General features: G+C 33.9%; 1 protein-coding gene across 3 annotated transcripts; it reads left to right on the forward strand.

Annotated features, from left to right (window-relative positions):
- The first annotated feature begins 8910 nt into the window (after positions 1-8910).
- On the forward strand, positions 8911-16762 carry CCNG1 (cyclin G1). 3 transcript variants are annotated; one of them, XM_051978852.1, is made up of 7 exons: positions 9096-9344; positions 10188-10451; positions 12584-12837; positions 13459-13537; positions 13614-13712; positions 13874-14068; positions 15361-16762. In XM_051978852.1, exons 2-6 carry the CDS (start codon positions 10188-10190, stop codon positions 14063-14065), a joined length of 888 nt encoding a protein of 295 aa, XP_051834812.1. In that variant the 5' UTR covers positions 9096-9344; the 3' UTR covers positions 14066-14068; positions 15361-16762. The 3 variants fall into 3 exon arrangements, with proteins under 3 accessions (XP_051834814.1, XP_051834812.1, XP_051834813.1); XM_051978853.1 differs by having other exon boundaries at positions 15364-16762; XM_051978854.1 differs by lacking the exon at positions 13874-14068 and having other exon boundaries at positions 8911-9344; positions 15364-16762.
- Positions 16763-17731: the final 969 nt, after the last annotated feature.

Here is a 17731-nt window from a genome sequence, read left to right on the forward strand (position 1 = left end):
CAGAGTAAAGCGTAGTATTTTCACCTTTTTTTGTTTGTCTGATTTTTTTCTAATTTTTTTCCCTTTTTGGTCTGATTTTTCTTGCATAACATGACAAATATGGAAATATGTTTAAAAGGATTGCATGTATTTAATCTATATTGGATTGTTTGTTCTCTTGGGGAGGAGATAGGTAAGAGAGAGAAGAAGAAAAATCTGGAACACAAAATCTTATAGAAGTGAATGTTGACAACAATTTTACATGTATTTGGAAAAAATAAAATACTATTGAGAAAAATATAAAAAATAAGTAAGCAAATAAATAAATATATGCATAAATTTAAAAAAAGAAATAACAAGTAGGATGAGTTCAGAAAAAAATTAGAAAGTTTTACATGAAATGATGCAGAGTGAAATGAGCAGAATCAGGAAAACATTGTACATAGTAACAACCATATTGAATGATGAACAACTGCGAATGACTTTATTCTCATCAATACAATGATTCAGGATAGTATCAAAGGAGTTAAGGATGAAAAAGGCTATCAGCTTCTAGAGAAAGAACTGATGGTGTCTAAATAAAATCAAAGCATACTACTTTTCTCTTTCTTATTGCTTTCCTTTCTCTTTCCTTTCCTTTTCTTTCTTTCCTTTTCAAGTTTTCTTCTACAAAATGGTTACTATTGGAAATGTTTTGCACAATTGTATATGTATAAACCCTATCAATGGCTTACCTTTTCAAGGAGGGAGGAAGGGGATAGAATTTGGAACTCAAACTTCTTACAAAGAATTAAAAATTGTTTTTACATGTAATTTGAAGAAAATAAAATATTAAAAAAGAGAAATTTTAGCAAGTTAACACTTTTACATGTAGTTTTGAAATATTTATCAAAATAAATAAAAACATATTTGAAAAAAGAAAAAGAAACAATTCAACTGCCCCTGCAGGTTCTATACCATAGTTACTGAAGACCAAAGAAAATTCTTCCAACCAAAAAGTCCTTAACCTTATAAAATAGTTAAATATAAGAAATAAATATGATTTTAAAAATAGAAATGATATAAAAGAAGAGCAGCTGCCTTTTGCTTAGTTATTGCACCATAGTGATGAATAGCTTCTAGGAGAGACAGAAATGATTTTGAGGTCACCTGATTTTAGGGGGGGCTTGTTTTAACAAAAAGTCAGTAATCCTAAATTTTCTGGCTTTGGAGTCTGCATCAGGGACTTGCTATACCCAGTTTAAGAATAAAAATCTGTCTGATTCTGAATAGACCACTGTCTATTGACTGTCAGATATCTTCTGGGCTCAGGATAATCACACAGACTAAACTCCTGAGATAACAGTGATAATCTGTTTTTCAGTGAGAACTAAATTCCAGAGCAACCATTCCTCTGGGTCATAGAATTAGCATGTCAATGCTAGTTATCTATCCAGGATTCCATGTTACCCAGTTTATCTATTTTCAAGGCAAAGTACTCAGTCCTCAATAAACTGTTAGGCCCTGGTTATGCATGATTTAATTTTTTTGGATAATGGAAGAATAACCAAAAAGCCTTTTTTGTTCTCAAGTCCTGCTAAAAGCTTTTCTAAAATGTCACATCAGTCATATATAATGAGGATGATTAAATTTTCCTTTGCATTTGGAGGAGCTGACTACAGTACCGTGGGGGCATGATTTTGGACATGAGTTTCATTGTACAGAACTGTAAGTGGAGGCATAGTAATTATTTTAAAAAAGAAATTGGCTGATTCCATACTGACCTTGGGGTATACAACAAAAGCTGTTCACTTGAAATATCCTTACTTTTATGTGTTCTTTCTTAATTGAAGAAAAATTCTATTTGAGGCCTCTCTTTACTGAGATTTTGTTGTATTTGCAAATGTACTAATTAGCCCATACCATTCTTCTCAAGTAGTCTAATGATGTAGGGAGAGCTGGGGGTAATGAAAAAGTTCATTTATAACCCATGCTTCTAAATGTGAAAGAATGCTGTTGTTTTTCTTCAGCAGGTCTTTCTACTTTAAATAAAAAATATCTTATCCTACTGTGTAAGAAGAGGTCACTAATATAACTATAAGTTACTTAAAGTATCTGAATGAAAATTATGTAGTGGGGTATTTCTCTTCTCTGGAATTTCTCTATAGCAATTCCTGTTTCTAGCAAACCAGACCCTTAAGACTCATCCTGGCCCTAATGCTAGTTTTGGATTGCTTCTTTTATGTTTCACTTCTTAAGCAAATGACAAAGGAACTCTGAGTCAGACTTGTCCAGGGATGACATTGTGAGTTGTAATGAATGAAGATGCTGAAATTGATGATAAAAGCAAGTAGTTGTAGTAGCTACAGGAGCTGACTTGGAGCAAGGATTGCTTTTCTATCAAAAAAGATGACCATGGACAAGTGGGTTGGCTGTTTAGACAATATAGATTTAAAATATAAAAGACCAAATTAGCAGGTTTAAATATTGCCTTCTCTGAACAATGTAAAACTTATATACATTGTTATTGTTAAATCCTCTTAAGTTTTTGAATCCTCTTACTTGACTTGTAAGTAATAATTAAATTTGCTAAATGTGCTGTGTTACCAATGTGGGAATTTTAAGGGCTAAAGAATATGAGGGAAAAAAGTCTAATTCGTCCTAATTAGTAGCTGACTAACCCAAGCCTGAATCAAGTCCTAACTACATTCTTCAATGGGTACACAACAGAGAGTAACATAGTATTTCAACTAAATATATAAGCATTAAGTATAAATAAAATATAGAAATAAACTACTTTATATATATAATATATATTATTATATATTATATAATATATAATTATATTATATAATATAAGTATAAGAAGTATAAGAAGCAGTTCAATTTCTGATCCTCTTGATTCTCTTTTCATTTCAAAACATTTAATGTTCATACTGTATGAGGATGTATTCTGAAGGAAGTAGATTTCTTCGACAAAGAGATCTAATTCAGTTTCAATTGATCAATGATGGATAGAAGCAGCTACACCCAAAGAAAGAACACTGGGAAATGAATGTAAACTGTTTGCATTTTTGTTTTTCTCCCCAGGTTATTTTTACCTTCTGAATCCAATTCTTCCTGTGCAACAAGAGAACTGTTCGGTTCTGCACACATATATTGTACCTAGGATATACTATGACATATTTAACATGTATAGGACTGCTTGCCATCTGGGGGAGGGGATGGAGGGAGGGAGGGGAAAAGTTGGAACGGAAGTGAGTGCAAGGGATAATGTTGTAAAAAAATTACCCAGGCATGGGGTCTGTCAATAAAAAGTTATAATTTTAAAAAAAAGAAATATATTTTAAAAAAACATTTAATGTTCTACTTTATTTAATTCTATTTTTCTCAACAAACTGGCAGGTAATGACAGGGAAAGATAATGTGGAATGTTGGAGGGGATGTGGGAAAACAGGGATACTGATACATTGTTGGTGGAATTGTGAACACATCCAGCCATTCTGGAGAGCAATTTGGAACTATGCTCAAAAAGTTATCAAACTGTGCATACCCTTTGATCCAGCAGTATTTCTACTGGGTTTATACCTCAAAGAGATACTAAAGAAGGGAAAGGGACCTGTATATGCCAAAATGTTTGTGGCAGCCCTGTTTGTAGTGGCTAGAAGCTGGAAAATGAATGGATGCCCATCAATTGGAGAATGGTTGAGTAAATTGTGGTATATGAATGTTATGTAATATTATTGTTCTATAAGGAATGACCAACAGCATGAATACAGAGAGGACTGGCAAGACTTACATGAACTGATGCTAAGTGAAACGAGCAGAACCAGGAGATCATTATATAGCTCAACAACGATACTGTTTGAGGATGTATTCTGATGGAAGTGGATCTCTTCGATAAAGAGAGCTTTAATTGATCAAAGATGGACAGAAGCAGCTATACCCAAAGAAAGAACACTGGGAAATGAATATAAACTGCTTGCATTTTTGTTTTTCTTCCCGGGTTATTTATACCTTCTAAATTCAATTCTCCTTGTGCAACAAGAGAACTGTTCGGTTCTGCACACATATATTGTATCTAGGATATACTGTAACCTATTCAACATGTAAAGGACTGCCATCTAGGGGAGAGGGTGGAGGGAGAGAGGGGAAAAATTGGAACAGAAGTGAATGCAAGGGATAATGCTGTAAAAAATTACCCTGCCATGGATTCTATCAATAAAAAGTCATTTTTTTAAAAAAACTGGCAGGTGCTAGGGATTATGAATACAAAGACAAAAAAGAGATTCTGCTTTCAAGAGTTTATATTCTATCAAATTAAAACATACAAAGATAAATAAATACAATATAATTCTGGAATAGTGTCAGTGAGCATCAGCAAGTGGAAAATCAGAAAAATCTTCTTCTATTTTTCCATTTAAACTAATCCTTGAAGGGGACTAGGGAATTTTAAAAGATGGAAATGAGAAAAAAATGCATTTTATACTGGAAACAGCATGCAAAAACAGAAGTAAGAAATAGACTATTATACACAGGTACAGCAAGTAGACCACTATGGCTAGGACTTGAAATGCATGAGAAGAAATAATGTGAAATAAGAATGGAGAGAGAGGCTGAAAAAGAACAAGAAAGACTTTAAATGCTGAACAAAAGAATGTGTGCTTTATCTCAGAGACAAGAAAAAGCCACTTAAGCTTCTTTAAAGGGTAACAGGATCAGACCTGATTTAGAGATATGAATTTGCAGGTATAATGAAGATAGAATGGAGAAGAAGAGAAACTAAATGAGGAATAAAAATTAGGCAATAATGGAGGCCCTACAAGACCAGAATCAGGGTGCTTATGATATGAATGGAGAGGAGAGGGACTCAAAGAATGGTATAGAAATCAAATCAATAAAACATGCCAACTGTTTATTCTGGTCCTCCTGACTCCAGTGCTAGTGCTCAATCTATTATAACATCTAGCTGTCCCACTAATTGGTTATTCTGAAGATAAGGGAGTGTTGGGAGATAAATATTCTAAACCAAAAATCTTTAAATGATAGCTATGCTAGAAACTCAGGGTCTATAGCCCAAAGGATATATAGATAATATACCACCCTTAAGGACTAGCCCAATTAAGAAGCTTGTTTCCCATACAAATACAGTTCCTCTCAATATTCTCTTTCTGCTCCTTCCTTCTGCTCCTTCAACTTTAATACTTCTATCTGGGTGTCTGTCTATTAGAGCAACCACTCCTCATAGTAACTGTCCAGCTTGATGGAAGTTCCTTCATTCAAGTACTACTGGAAAAATTTACCCTATTATCCCTCCTATCACTTTGTGGCTATATCAAGGTTCTAGGAGTGAATTCTGCATTTTGTGGCACTGACTGGTTAAGAGTCCTCCTTTTCATAATGGGAGAAAAAGAATGAGTCACATAAAATACATAGGCATAGAAGGATTGTAATCTGGATTTCAGTTATCACTACACTATTTCTCAAAATATACCATTTTTTTTTTCAAATTTCTTATTATTGACAGTACCATCTTCCTTCAAGTCACCTAGCTTTTTACAAGTTCAATATCTTTGACTACTCACTTTTCCCTAAAAATCCAATTGGTTGCCAAATCTTATTGGTTCTAACTCTACCTCTTATTTTTACTCATATTTTACTCATTGTTAGTTTAGTCCCAAATCATGTTTCCTGGATTCTTGCAACATAGCTTCCAAAATTTGTCTCATGCTTTGTCTCTTCTCTCTCCATTTTATCCCCTATTCGCCTGCAAATTTTATTCCCAAACTGAGTGGATGCCCATCCAGTTGGAAATCGGCTGAATAAGTTATGTATATGAATGTTATGGAATATTATTGTTCTATAAAAAACAATCAGAAGTATGATTTCCAAAAGGACTGGAAAGACTTACATGAACTGATACTAAGTGAAGTGAATAGAACCAGGAGATCATTGTATATGGCAACAGCAAGATTATACAATGATCAATTCTGATGCATATGGCTCTTTTCAACAGTGAGATGATTCAGGCCACTTCCAATGGTCTTGTGATGAAGAAAGCCATCTGCACCTAGAATGAGGACTGTGGGGACTGAGTGTGGATCACAACATAATATTTTCACTTTTTTTTGTTTGCTTGCATTTTGTTTTCTTTCTCATTTTTTTTCTTTTTGATCTGATTTTTCTTATGCAGCATGATAATTGTGGAAATATATATAAAATTGAGTTTATATTCCAAAGGGATCTTAAAGGACGAAAAGGTACCCCACATGTGCAAAAATGTCCACAGCAGCCCTTTTTGTAGAGGCAAGAAACTGAAAATTGAGTGGATACCCATCTGTTGGAACATGATTGAATATTTTATAGTATATGAATGCTATGGAAGATTATTGATCTATAAGAAATGATAAGCAAGATGATTTCAGAGATGCCTAGAGAGACTTGCATAAACTGATGCTAAGTGAAATCAGCAGAACTAGGAGATTGTTGTACAAGGCAACAGCAATATTATACAATGATCAATTCTGATGTACGTGGCTCTCTTCAACAATGAGATGATTCAGACCAGTTCCAATGGTCTTGTGATCAAAAGAACCATCTATACTCAGAAAGAGGACTGTGGGAACTGAGTGTGGTTCACAACATAGCATTCTCACTCTTTTTGTTGTTGTTTGCTTGCATTTTATTTTCTTCATCATTTTCTTTTCTGGTTTGATTTGATTTTTTTGTACAGAAAGATAATTACATAAATATGTATTCATATATTGGATTTAACATATATTTCTAACATATATTGGACTACTTGCCATCTAGGGGAAGTAGATGGGAAAAAAGGGGGGGAAACTGGAACACAAGGTTTTGCAAGAGCTAATGTTGCAGAATTATCTATGCATATATTTTGAAAAATAAAAAGCTACAAGAAAAATATAAAAAAGAAATATGTATAGAAGAATTGCACAAATTTAATATATATTGGATTATCTGCTGCTAGGGGAGGGAGTTGGGGTAAAGGAGAGAAAATTTAAAAAAATAAATTTTATTCCTAAAGTATAGGAATCCAGTCACTCCCCTCAGGGAATAAAGTTTTAAGTAATTTTCATGCTGACTTTAGGATCAAATTCTAACTCCTCACTTAAGTATTTAAAATATCTATTTGGATTTATTTTATATAATTCCTTCTCATACGTATGTGTCATTTTCTTAATGCCACTGAGTGCCACTGAGTGCTACTGAGCATGTTACTCTTCTACCCAATAGACTATCAATCAGTCAATAAATATTTATTAAATATATATATACACACATATATATATATACATATATATATATATATATATATATATATATATATTATATATATATATATATATATATATATATATATATACACACACACACACACACATACTGGAAATATAAAGGGGGCAAATATCAGCTCCTGTCCTCAAGGAGCTCACAATTTAATGAAACAAAAAGTAAACAAATATGCACAAATAAGCTATATGTATAAATAAATAGGAAATATATTGTAGGTAAGATGGCACACTAGATGGAGTACTATCCCTGGAATCCCTGGATTTCAAATTGATCTCAAATACTTCCTAGCTGTAAGACCCTAGGCAAGTCATCAGTAACTTTTGTTTGCCTCAATTTTCTTATCTATAAAATGGAGATAATAACACCTACCTCCCAAGATTATTTTAAGGGTCAAATGAGATAATACAGTAATTGTAAAGGTTAGAACTGTATGTTGGTTGCTAATTATTAGTAGTAGTATTTAGTAATTTAGGCTAAGGGGAGCAGTGGAGAGAATGAGGAAACCTCATCTACCTGACTTCATATCTGTTCCCACATACTATTTGACTCTAGACAAATCACTTAACCCTATTTATTTCAGTTTCCTCATCTGTATTATATAATCTGAAAATGCAAAAGGCAGACCACTCCAGTATCTTTGCCAAAAAAAAAAACCCAAATGGGGTCATGACTCATGCCCAAAGTAGTTAGTAAGAGGAGGAGGAGTATTTATTAATTCCGAGAAGGGAATCACTAGATTTAAGAAAGATTGGGAAAGGCTTCCAGAAGAACATGAGATTTGGGTTGACACTTAAAGGAAGACTAGGAACTAGGAAGCTTTAAAAATGTAGATAACAAGGTAAAGCATTCCAGGAATGGAGAATAGCTGGAGAATATGCCCAAACTTTTTCCAAAATAGAAAGTCTTGCTCACCTGAAAGATTGAGTGTCCTGTCCTTGGGAAAGCAAGGAGATGAAGGGCACATGGAAGGAAGTAAGATATAAAAAGGAAAAAAAAAAAAAAAAGATAAAAGGGGCTAGGGTAGTAAAAACTAAACACCAAGCAGTTTTTGTATTTGCTCCTGGAGGCAACAGGGAAGCACTGGAATTTCTCAAGTGAAGGGATGATATGATCAGACCTGAATTTTAGGAAAAACATTTTGGTAACTGAATGGACAATGAATTGGAGTGGGAAAAGATCAAGGTTGGCAGACCCATTTGCGGTCCATAGCAATAGTGTTTAAGTGTGGTAAAGAAGGCGGCCACTAGAGCAGTTGTAGTATGAGAGGAGAGAAGGGAGCATATTTGAGAAATGTTTGCATCCATTCCTTACACATTTTCATTACGATCCTTTTTTACAGTATTAAGTCAAGAGTTAAGTTACTGCATCTCGGGGGAAGAGTGAAATAAAAAGTAAAAACAACTACTACTACCATCAACCTTTTAACAAGTGAATTAGAATAGCTCAGGACTAAAGTTTTTCCCTAAAAGGAAACTTCCAGTAAATTCTGGAACTAGAGTCAACCAATCAGGGCAGAATCCTGGGACCACATCGAGGGGAGGGGCTGGCGGGTGTGGCTCTTAGCTCCACCTCTCTCCATATTCAGTCTTTAGGGTTGTGTGGCTTTCGGAAGGAGGAGCACAAGTTTCAGCGAGTAGGAAACTTGAATAGAAGCTGAAGGAGTCAGCCCTGTGATTGGTTGGCTTTTTCATCTTCCCGCCCCTTCGCCCTAGCTTTCCTTCTAATCCAGTCGAGACCCAATCTTTACCATTCATCCGGACGAGGAACGCCAATCAGCGCTAAGATTTAGAGGCCCTCCCCCCAAAAAAGTTCCGCCCTCCCATATATTGCTGGACCGGCCCTGAGCAGCTGCTTCAGCGCTCCGCGGCCTGGGATTGGCATCATTCTCAGCTCGCTGGAGCCGCTGCCCCAGAAACCCCCTCCAGCATCTCCCCCCCGGGCCCCTCTCCTCTCCCCCATATAGTTTCCACGTCTTCCGGGACTTTTGGACTAATTTTTCAGGGTGAGGAGAGGACAGGCCCCGGGGGGGAGGCCTGCTACAGAAGAAGAGCCGCCGCGAGGAGCTCAAGGTGAGGGGTCGGGGAGGCCCAGGTCGTTGGCAGCGAGCGGTTGGGGCAGTTGAAAGATTTTTGGAATTGTTGAGGCGAAGTGAGACGGACTGGAGGACGCGGGGTGGACCCCAGTGGGAGTCCACTTGGCACCATGGGGGTGGGGGGAACTTCTGAATTTGGGAGGTTCAACAGATGCAGCGCCGCCCATTCCCTCCCCCGACACCTAGTTCCGGTCCTCTTCCCTCTAAGTCCTTAGTTCCATTCACACCTGTAAGTTTCTGGTCAGTTTTTTCTTTCTCTCCCCGTTCTCTTTGTTTTTGCATCCCGTCCCTCCCCCCCCAACATACCTATGTCTACTCCTTAACCCTGTCTCTTCACCAAGCTAATGTCTTTTACGCCAAAGTTCCCTTTCTGTCTTCTCCAAAGCTCCATTTCTCCTCAGATCTCAGTGTACCGTCTCTATTCCTTATTCCGCTCCACTCTCCTAGGTTATTTTCTTTCCTTTCCCAGCCCCCTGACCCTTCCTTTTCCCTTGAGGCCTTGAGCCATTTCGCTAATCCCTCTTCCTTCACCCCCCGGAGGAAGCACTAGCCTAGACATGTCACTGCCAGGTAGAAGTGGGGGCGGTTCCTACCCAACACACGTGTCTCACTCCGCCCCCAGTGGCTGTAATATAATGGGTGGTGACTTGTGAGGAGTAAAAAAGGAAGTTGATTTGAAAAGCTTTGAAGGTTTCTCAGTTGTCCGATCTTGAACATTAAGGCCAGATCTATAGCTATACCTAGGAAAGACCTACCCAGCCCCCACTCTCCCTTTCTGAGTTGTCTTACTCCTCCTTTCTCGATCTTGCACTATATATAGATGATAGAAGCACTAGTAACAACTGAAGCTCAGAAACTGCTGCACCAGCTGAATGTTCTGTTGGAACAGGAGTCCAGATGTCAGCCAAAGGTCTGTGGCTTGAGACTAATTGAATCTGCTCATGATAATGGCCTTCGGATGACTGCAAGACTGAGAGACTTCGAAGTGAAAGACCTTCTTAGCCTAACTCAGTTCTTTGGTTTTGACACAGAGACCTTTTCTCTAGCTGTGAATTTACTGGACAGATTTCTATCCAAAATGAAGGTATGTTTTAAAGCCTCTCAATGCTACTTGATTTGGGGGATTTGAGATTAAATTGTTTTACTTTAGGTTTGTTTATAGCCACGATCCATTCAACTATTATTTTTTAAGCTCTCTGTTAGGTGCTGAGTCAGACTGGGAATAAAGACAAAGACAAAACAGCCTCTTCATTTAAGTAGCTTACATTCCATTGGGAAAATGGACATGTTAGTTACACACACACACATACACACACAAGTGTACATAATGTAAAATCTATTCAGAGTAAACTTTATAAGCTTGATCTTTTTTCCTTTGGAAACACTATTATACTGTTCACTAATATTTACAAAAACTTTAAAGGTGATCTATAATTAATACTATACATTTGGACAATAACTTAGAACTTTAATGTTAACTTGGGAATTTTCTGAATAATATTTCTGAATTTCAGTAGAATTTGATTAGATTGAACCTAATGGATATTTGACTTTCCATTTTAACCATTATTATTAAATTATAAATATTTTGAGGGATAGATTGAAAATAAGAATTACAAGGTAACCTATAAATATTAAGTGTTACAGGTGGTTCCACTGAAGTTTTTAAAGATTTTCTTCTTATGACCCATTTCAGTCGTTGAGGTATGGTGGTCCTATCCTTGATGACTTGTGCAGATTCTTTGGATCATAGATAGAGAAAAGACCTCATGAATCATTTTGTTAAATTCTTATTTTACAGATGTAAAAATTGATGTCATAACTAGAATCAGTAATAGAATTTGAATCCATCTTCTAAAACTCAACTCTCTAGTGCAGTGTTTTGCCTCTTCCTATCTACAAAATAAGTAAAAATATTATTTGTGAAATTTGTTTACTCCAGAAAATGAAAATAATTGCTAACTTTCAGAATATAATCCTAAATGCTTTATTTATTTATTTATTTATTTATTTATTGCTGAGGCAATTGGGGTTAAGTGACTTGCCCAGAAGCAGGAAGCTAGGAAATATGACAGGTCTGAGGCCAGATTTGAACTCGGGTCCTCCTGATTTAGGTGCTGGTGCTCTATCCACTGCATCACCTACCTTCCCCAAATGCATTTTTTAAAGAGTGTCATTCACCACATCATTCAAGAAATTGCCAAAAATTACAAAAGATACAAAGCTGAACAAGAGTTTTAATGAGTTTAACCAGTATGCAGAAATGTGAACCTCACAAATAATAAGACTGAGGGGAAAGTGCCAGAAGTGAAACAAAATAATTGTCACAAGGATTCAGAAGAAGGAACAATCAAATCTAATTTGGGTGATCACTTAGGCTTTGAAAAATAGATCAGATTTCACCTGCCAGAGGTGAGACAGGGAACTGCAACTATGTTTTCTCTTGTTCATAAATATTACTATGTTATGTTTGTTGTATCACTAACTTCCTAATTGGGTAAGTTGAAGAATATACTTTGTAATCTAAATGATTAAAAACTACATTGTAGAAAATAAAAACTAGCTGGATTGATTTGAGAACCAAATGCAAAGAATGGGTGGCACTTTTGTCACAGATGTAAAAATATAATTCTTTAGGAAAGACAAAACTTGGAAATTGTAGCCCAACTATTTTATTATTTATTATTAAGTAATCATTTAATTTTATTAAATAATGATTAATTTATTAATAAAGTATTGTTGTCATACTAAAATACTATTTTTAGGTTGACCAGAAAATACATTTTTATAAAAAAACTTATGGGGATATAGGGGAAACAATTTCTGTGATTAGAAGTTGTAAAATGCTTCCTTGACTTGTTAATTTCATTCATACATGCCAATGATCCCATAGTCATGTAGATTATATAGTCCATAATGGGTAAGTCATTTGTTTTCCACAGTCACAAATTATGCCTTTTTTTCTAACCAAATCAATGAAAAAATCCAAAGAGGAGATAAGAATGAAGGCAGCTAAATATGAATGTAGCTGTTGACATTTTTATCTACTTAGTTTTAAAAAAAATTACCCAAAATATTTGCCACATAGAGGCTGAATACAGTTTGTCTTTTATATATGAGGATGGTAATTAATAATGAAAGTTTCTTAGAAATGTTGAAATACGTTTGATTTAAAAATCATGGAGACTCAATATTTTGGATTGTTTATTTTTGTAGGTACAGCCCAAACATCTTGGGTGTGTGGGATTAAGTTGCTTCTATCTGGCTGTGAAATCAACAGAGGAAGAGAGAAATGTCCCATTAGCCACTGATTTGATCCGAATAAGCCAATATAAATTCACAGTTTCTGACCTAATGAGAATGGAAAAGATTGTATTAGAGAAGGTGTGTTGGAAAGTCAAAGCTACTACTGCCTTTCAGTTTCTACAACTTTATTATTCACTCATTCATGAAAACTTACCATGTGAAAGGTATGTCGCTTGTATTTTAAAAGTAGAGTTATACAAAATGCAATTGTAGAATTTCTACTTAACTGTTCATTAATATTATGAAACAATTTTAGTCATTTAGACATTTTAATATTAAAAAGACATCTGACAAATTGCTATTTTAACCTTCTCCCTCATTAACTAGGTATTCGTTTTAAAAATTCAAATGTAAAGGTAAATAATTGTTAATGCCTCCTTATGAGTGATTGGTAGGTAATCTTTGGGGCCTTCTCAAGAATGAGTTTGTACTTCATAAAATTTTCCAGCTTCAATTAGTTACTAATTTACAATATTTTATTAATCAGAAAAAAAGAACTTCAGTGGATACCTAATCCTGCAGTATTTTTAAAAAGTTAAAAAAGATAATTTGGGTTTCTGTGGCATGAAAGTCACTTGACTAATAATGGTAGGCATTAGTAATTGAAATTATTTATTTTGATTTGAACACATTCTGAAAAGTCACTAGCATTACATTTTTAAAGGAAATAAGGTTCAGTTAAAGTTCATTTTCTTGCTGTGATTAATAGTTGATAGTTTTTTGAACTTTGTTTTTTGATTTGATAGTTTTGTACAGATAATTTTACTTTATTTCTTCTTTTAAAGGAGAAAGAATCTGAGTTTTGAAAGACTGGAAGCTCAGCTTAAGGCATGCCATTGTAGGATTATGTTTTCTAAAGCAAAGGTAAATACTTTAAGATTAAATCTATTGATGTAAACCTATTTTTACATGTAACATTTATTACAAATTTTATCTTTAGCCATCTGTATTGGCCTTGTCTATAATTGCACTGGAGATTCAAGCACAGAAATTTATAGAATTGACAGAAGGAGTAGAATGTCTTCAGAAACATTCCAAGGTATGTTTTTTGTCACTTGCTTAAATTCCTAAAATAGCTGCCCATTTGTTAATATGTTTCCTAAAGCAAAAGGAATATTATATATATTTAATATATATTAATTTTTTTGGATAAGGAAAATACATAATATTTCAGCAATAGTTTAAAATATTTTTATGCAGATAAATGGCAGAGATCTGACCTTCTGGCAGGAACTTGTAGCAAAGTGCCTAACTGAATACTCATCAAACAAGTGTTCTAAACCAAATGTTCAGAAGTTGAAGTGGATTGTGTCTGGGCGTACTGCACGTCAGTTGAAACATAGTTATTACAAAATCGCTCATCTTCCAACAATCCCTGAAACGGGGTCTTAATAGGTAATTTTCTTCTAAATTATTTTTGAAATAAGAATCTATTATATAAATTTTCTTCCACTTAGGAGCTAAATGCTAATTCTTGTTGAATTATGTTTTCATATGCCATTTGATTAACTTTATAAGTGAAATTAGATTAAGAAAGCTAAAGGGACATTGATCTTCCTTTAAAAGATATCAGTGAGTGGAGTGTCTACTATGTGCAAGATATACTACCATATTGAAGTTAATTATTTTGGGTTGGGTTTTTTTTTTATATATTGATATATTATATAGAAATTTATTTTGCATTTTTTGGTGGTGTTTTTTTCCCCCCTATATTGTTGATGTACCTAAGACTTAGCATTTAAACATAGGATCAATAGGATAAGGAATATAAGGATAGTATTGTTTTCTTCAGCCTCCCTCAGCATTTAATACAAATGACAAATTTAAGAAAATAGTCCTTTTAAAAAAAATCTTTAATTCTAAGCATGAACAAAACCACAATAAATTGAAATTGCCATCAAAATAGTTTGTTCGTTTAAAAATGGAAATTACTAAAATGTTCGCTGTAAAACATGTCAGAACAGTATGTTAATTTTTCTGTCTATATGTGCATTAACTGTCAAGTCATTTAAAGCTCTGGATTGAATGCCCTTCTGAAAGTTTTTCATATACCTGAGTGTATCTTAGAACAATGAACTTTTTTGAGGGTCACAAGCTTAAGGCAAATGCATCTGTGAATATAGTTTACAGATTTTAATTGCTTTATATACTAATCTTTAAATGATATTTCTTAGTGGAAGAAAAAAGATCTTTAATCAGCGTAGATTTTTGGATTTTTATCTCCTATAATAATGCCACTTTCCCTTTCATTCCCATCAAATGTTTTTGGTTTTTTTTTATTAAATTTGTGGTTAAAAAAATTAAAAGTCAATGAATTTGTTTCTGTGCTTTGAGTTTTATTAAATCCCTATATAATTGGGGATGTGTTTCAGATATCACCAAAAAAAAAACCCAAAAACCTATGATGTATAATTCAGATTGTCAGATAATATTCTGTGCACATAGAATATGTACATATATACTACCTATTCATAATTTTTTTAATAAAAAGTAATCTTAAATTTACATCCTTAAATTTTATGATGTTAGGAATAGAAAACGGTTTTTTTCAAATTAAAAAAAAATTCATTCCATCATTAGTTCTTTAAAAGAGTATGATTCTAAAGTTTTACATATGAACAGGTCATTTAAAACTTATAAGGCTTGTATTTTTGTAGGTTTTTAATAACTTATTTCCTTTATCTCAGTAGGATTCTCATGGTGAAGAAATTCGGCTATTTTGAAGGCTCACTTCACATCAGAATTGTGGACTCCAGTATTAGAATGGATTTAAGCTGTGAAGCCTGAAACATAGCAACTAGGTTCGCATTGATGTTTTCAGACTTGAAGAGAAAACAGGCTATAGTTGGAAATTGATTATGTGTTCTGCAGTTGGAAATGTGTTCAGGACTAAATTATGATCTTCTTTGAAGCATGTTTATAAAAACTAAAACTCAAATGTGAAAACTTAAATGTAGAATAAGGATGGGAGACTATACTGTGAATTGAAAGTTAATATTGATCCAATCTAGTAGTATCTGGATCATTATATTGAGTATAGGTAGTATTGATGGCAAGGTATGATTGAGGTTATTTGAATTGTGATACAAGTTCACATCAAAACAGATCAACTTCAGAAAAATATGATGCACTTTAGTATAGTCAGGGTTACTAGTCTTTGAGGCAGTATAAACAACCTTGTTTTAAAGCCTTATACAACTAGATAATCCAATAATTCTAAAGATTTATTTTTGTTTGGCATATTATTTAAATTTGATTTATAAAATTCTATTACAATTGTAGACTGATATGTTAAATTTTAAGTGATCTTCAACATTATCCTAGGGAACAAGTGATATGATATACAAAGTTTTATACAGAATGATTTTTATCTAAATATCTAGCCCCTAAGAAAAAAAAATTTAGTATAAAAGCAACTCTCATAGTCTACCAATCTGAAACCTCAGCTGAGCCCTTCTAAAGCAATGTATGCTAACACTAACACTCCAGAACTTTTAAATAAGGATTATTGTTGGTATAAAGCTGAATTGTTAGTATAGAGCTTTGTTTTTAAAAGCAATACATATGGGATATGCTATTGTTATAATGCTCCTGTAACAATTCAACTTAGACGAAAGTGAGTTGTCTATCCAGATTCAAATAAGTAGCATTTTAATAGACAAATTATGTGGTAGTTGGAGCATTTAAGGCTAGTTGTAGGTTAATGAATCTAAATTAACACACACACACATATATATATAGGGTTGGGAAAGCATATAATCAGTGCAATATATAGCTTAACTTCCACAATAGCTGTAACTAGTTCCAATTTCCCTTTGACATCATGTTGTGGAAAAATCAAAACCGGGGGGGGAAAACCTTTAAAGAGAAACCAAAGAAACACACAGTATGTCTCATGTCTTATGCTTCATTTTGTAAAGCATTTTGCAGATGCACTCTTCAGTTACTCCTAAACACCTGATTCATTGAAGAATTTCCTTTCTAATTCATCAATGCAAACTAAAGTTGGCTGAAGTAACCTAACAAAGTACCATTATGTTCTGGTACTAAGAAAGTGACCTTTCAATAAAACTATTGAAATGCATTGTCTGGAATGTGTGGTACATAGTTAAAATTATCTCCAAATTGCCAATTAGGTATATACTAACAAGAACAAAATAAAGCTACCCGATAAAGACAAAAGAACATAAACCTGGGGGTTAGAAAATCTTAACCATTATTCCAAGCTCTGTGAGACTGTGTGACTACAGGTAAGAAGTAGTTCACAATGAAATTTTTAAAGTACCTTAGAAATAATGTAATCCAACTTGTATTTTTGAAGACTCTTTTTATATATGCCCTGTTTAGAAAGACCTTTAGAAAAGGTTACCCAAAAGAAATAGCCTATTTTACTTTTAGACAGCTTTATTACAAGATAAACTCTTATTCTATAATTTCCACATAAATGTTCATACTTCTGATCTGTGGAGATGGGAAGTAAAAGTCTGTGACAACCCTTAGAGTTCTTATAACAAAGCTAAAAACATGTATACTAACTCCACAATGGAGTAAGGAATTCTTAATCTTTTTTGTGTCGTGAATGTTTTAGCAATCCAATGGAGGTTAATAGATCTTTGCGGGGAAAGCAAATGTATAAAATCTTTTAAGATTACAAAGGAAATTTGCTAAGTTACCTACCTTTTTTTGTGTATATAATTTGGCTTGGGTAAAGTAAGTCCTAGAGAATATGGAATTTGGATTTCTACATTGGATACTTAATTTATTCCCTGCCAAGAAGATCATTGTAGATCATTAGTAGTGAGTAGTAAAAATAAGATTAGGTTTCAGTCCTTCTGCTTACTGAGCATGTGCAGATTAGCAACTTGAAGGATTGGAAACTATCTCTTAGCTTCTGTTCTTTTATTTTCCAAATAGTCAGTTATATCCAAATACTTGATATTACAGTTTTACTAGAAGAAATGTCAGCAATTCATTTGTTATATAGTGACTATTGGAAGAAATAATAAAATTGTTCTTTGCTTACACAGGGTAATTCACTTCAGTGAGCCTTTTAGTGGA

The sequence above is a fragment of the Antechinus flavipes genome, chromosome 2 (assembly GCF_016432865.1).
Source record: "Antechinus flavipes isolate AdamAnt ecotype Samford, QLD, Australia chromosome 2, AdamAnt_v2, whole genome shotgun sequence".
NCBI lineage: Eukaryota > Metazoa > Chordata > Mammalia > Dasyuromorphia > Dasyuridae > Antechinus > Antechinus flavipes.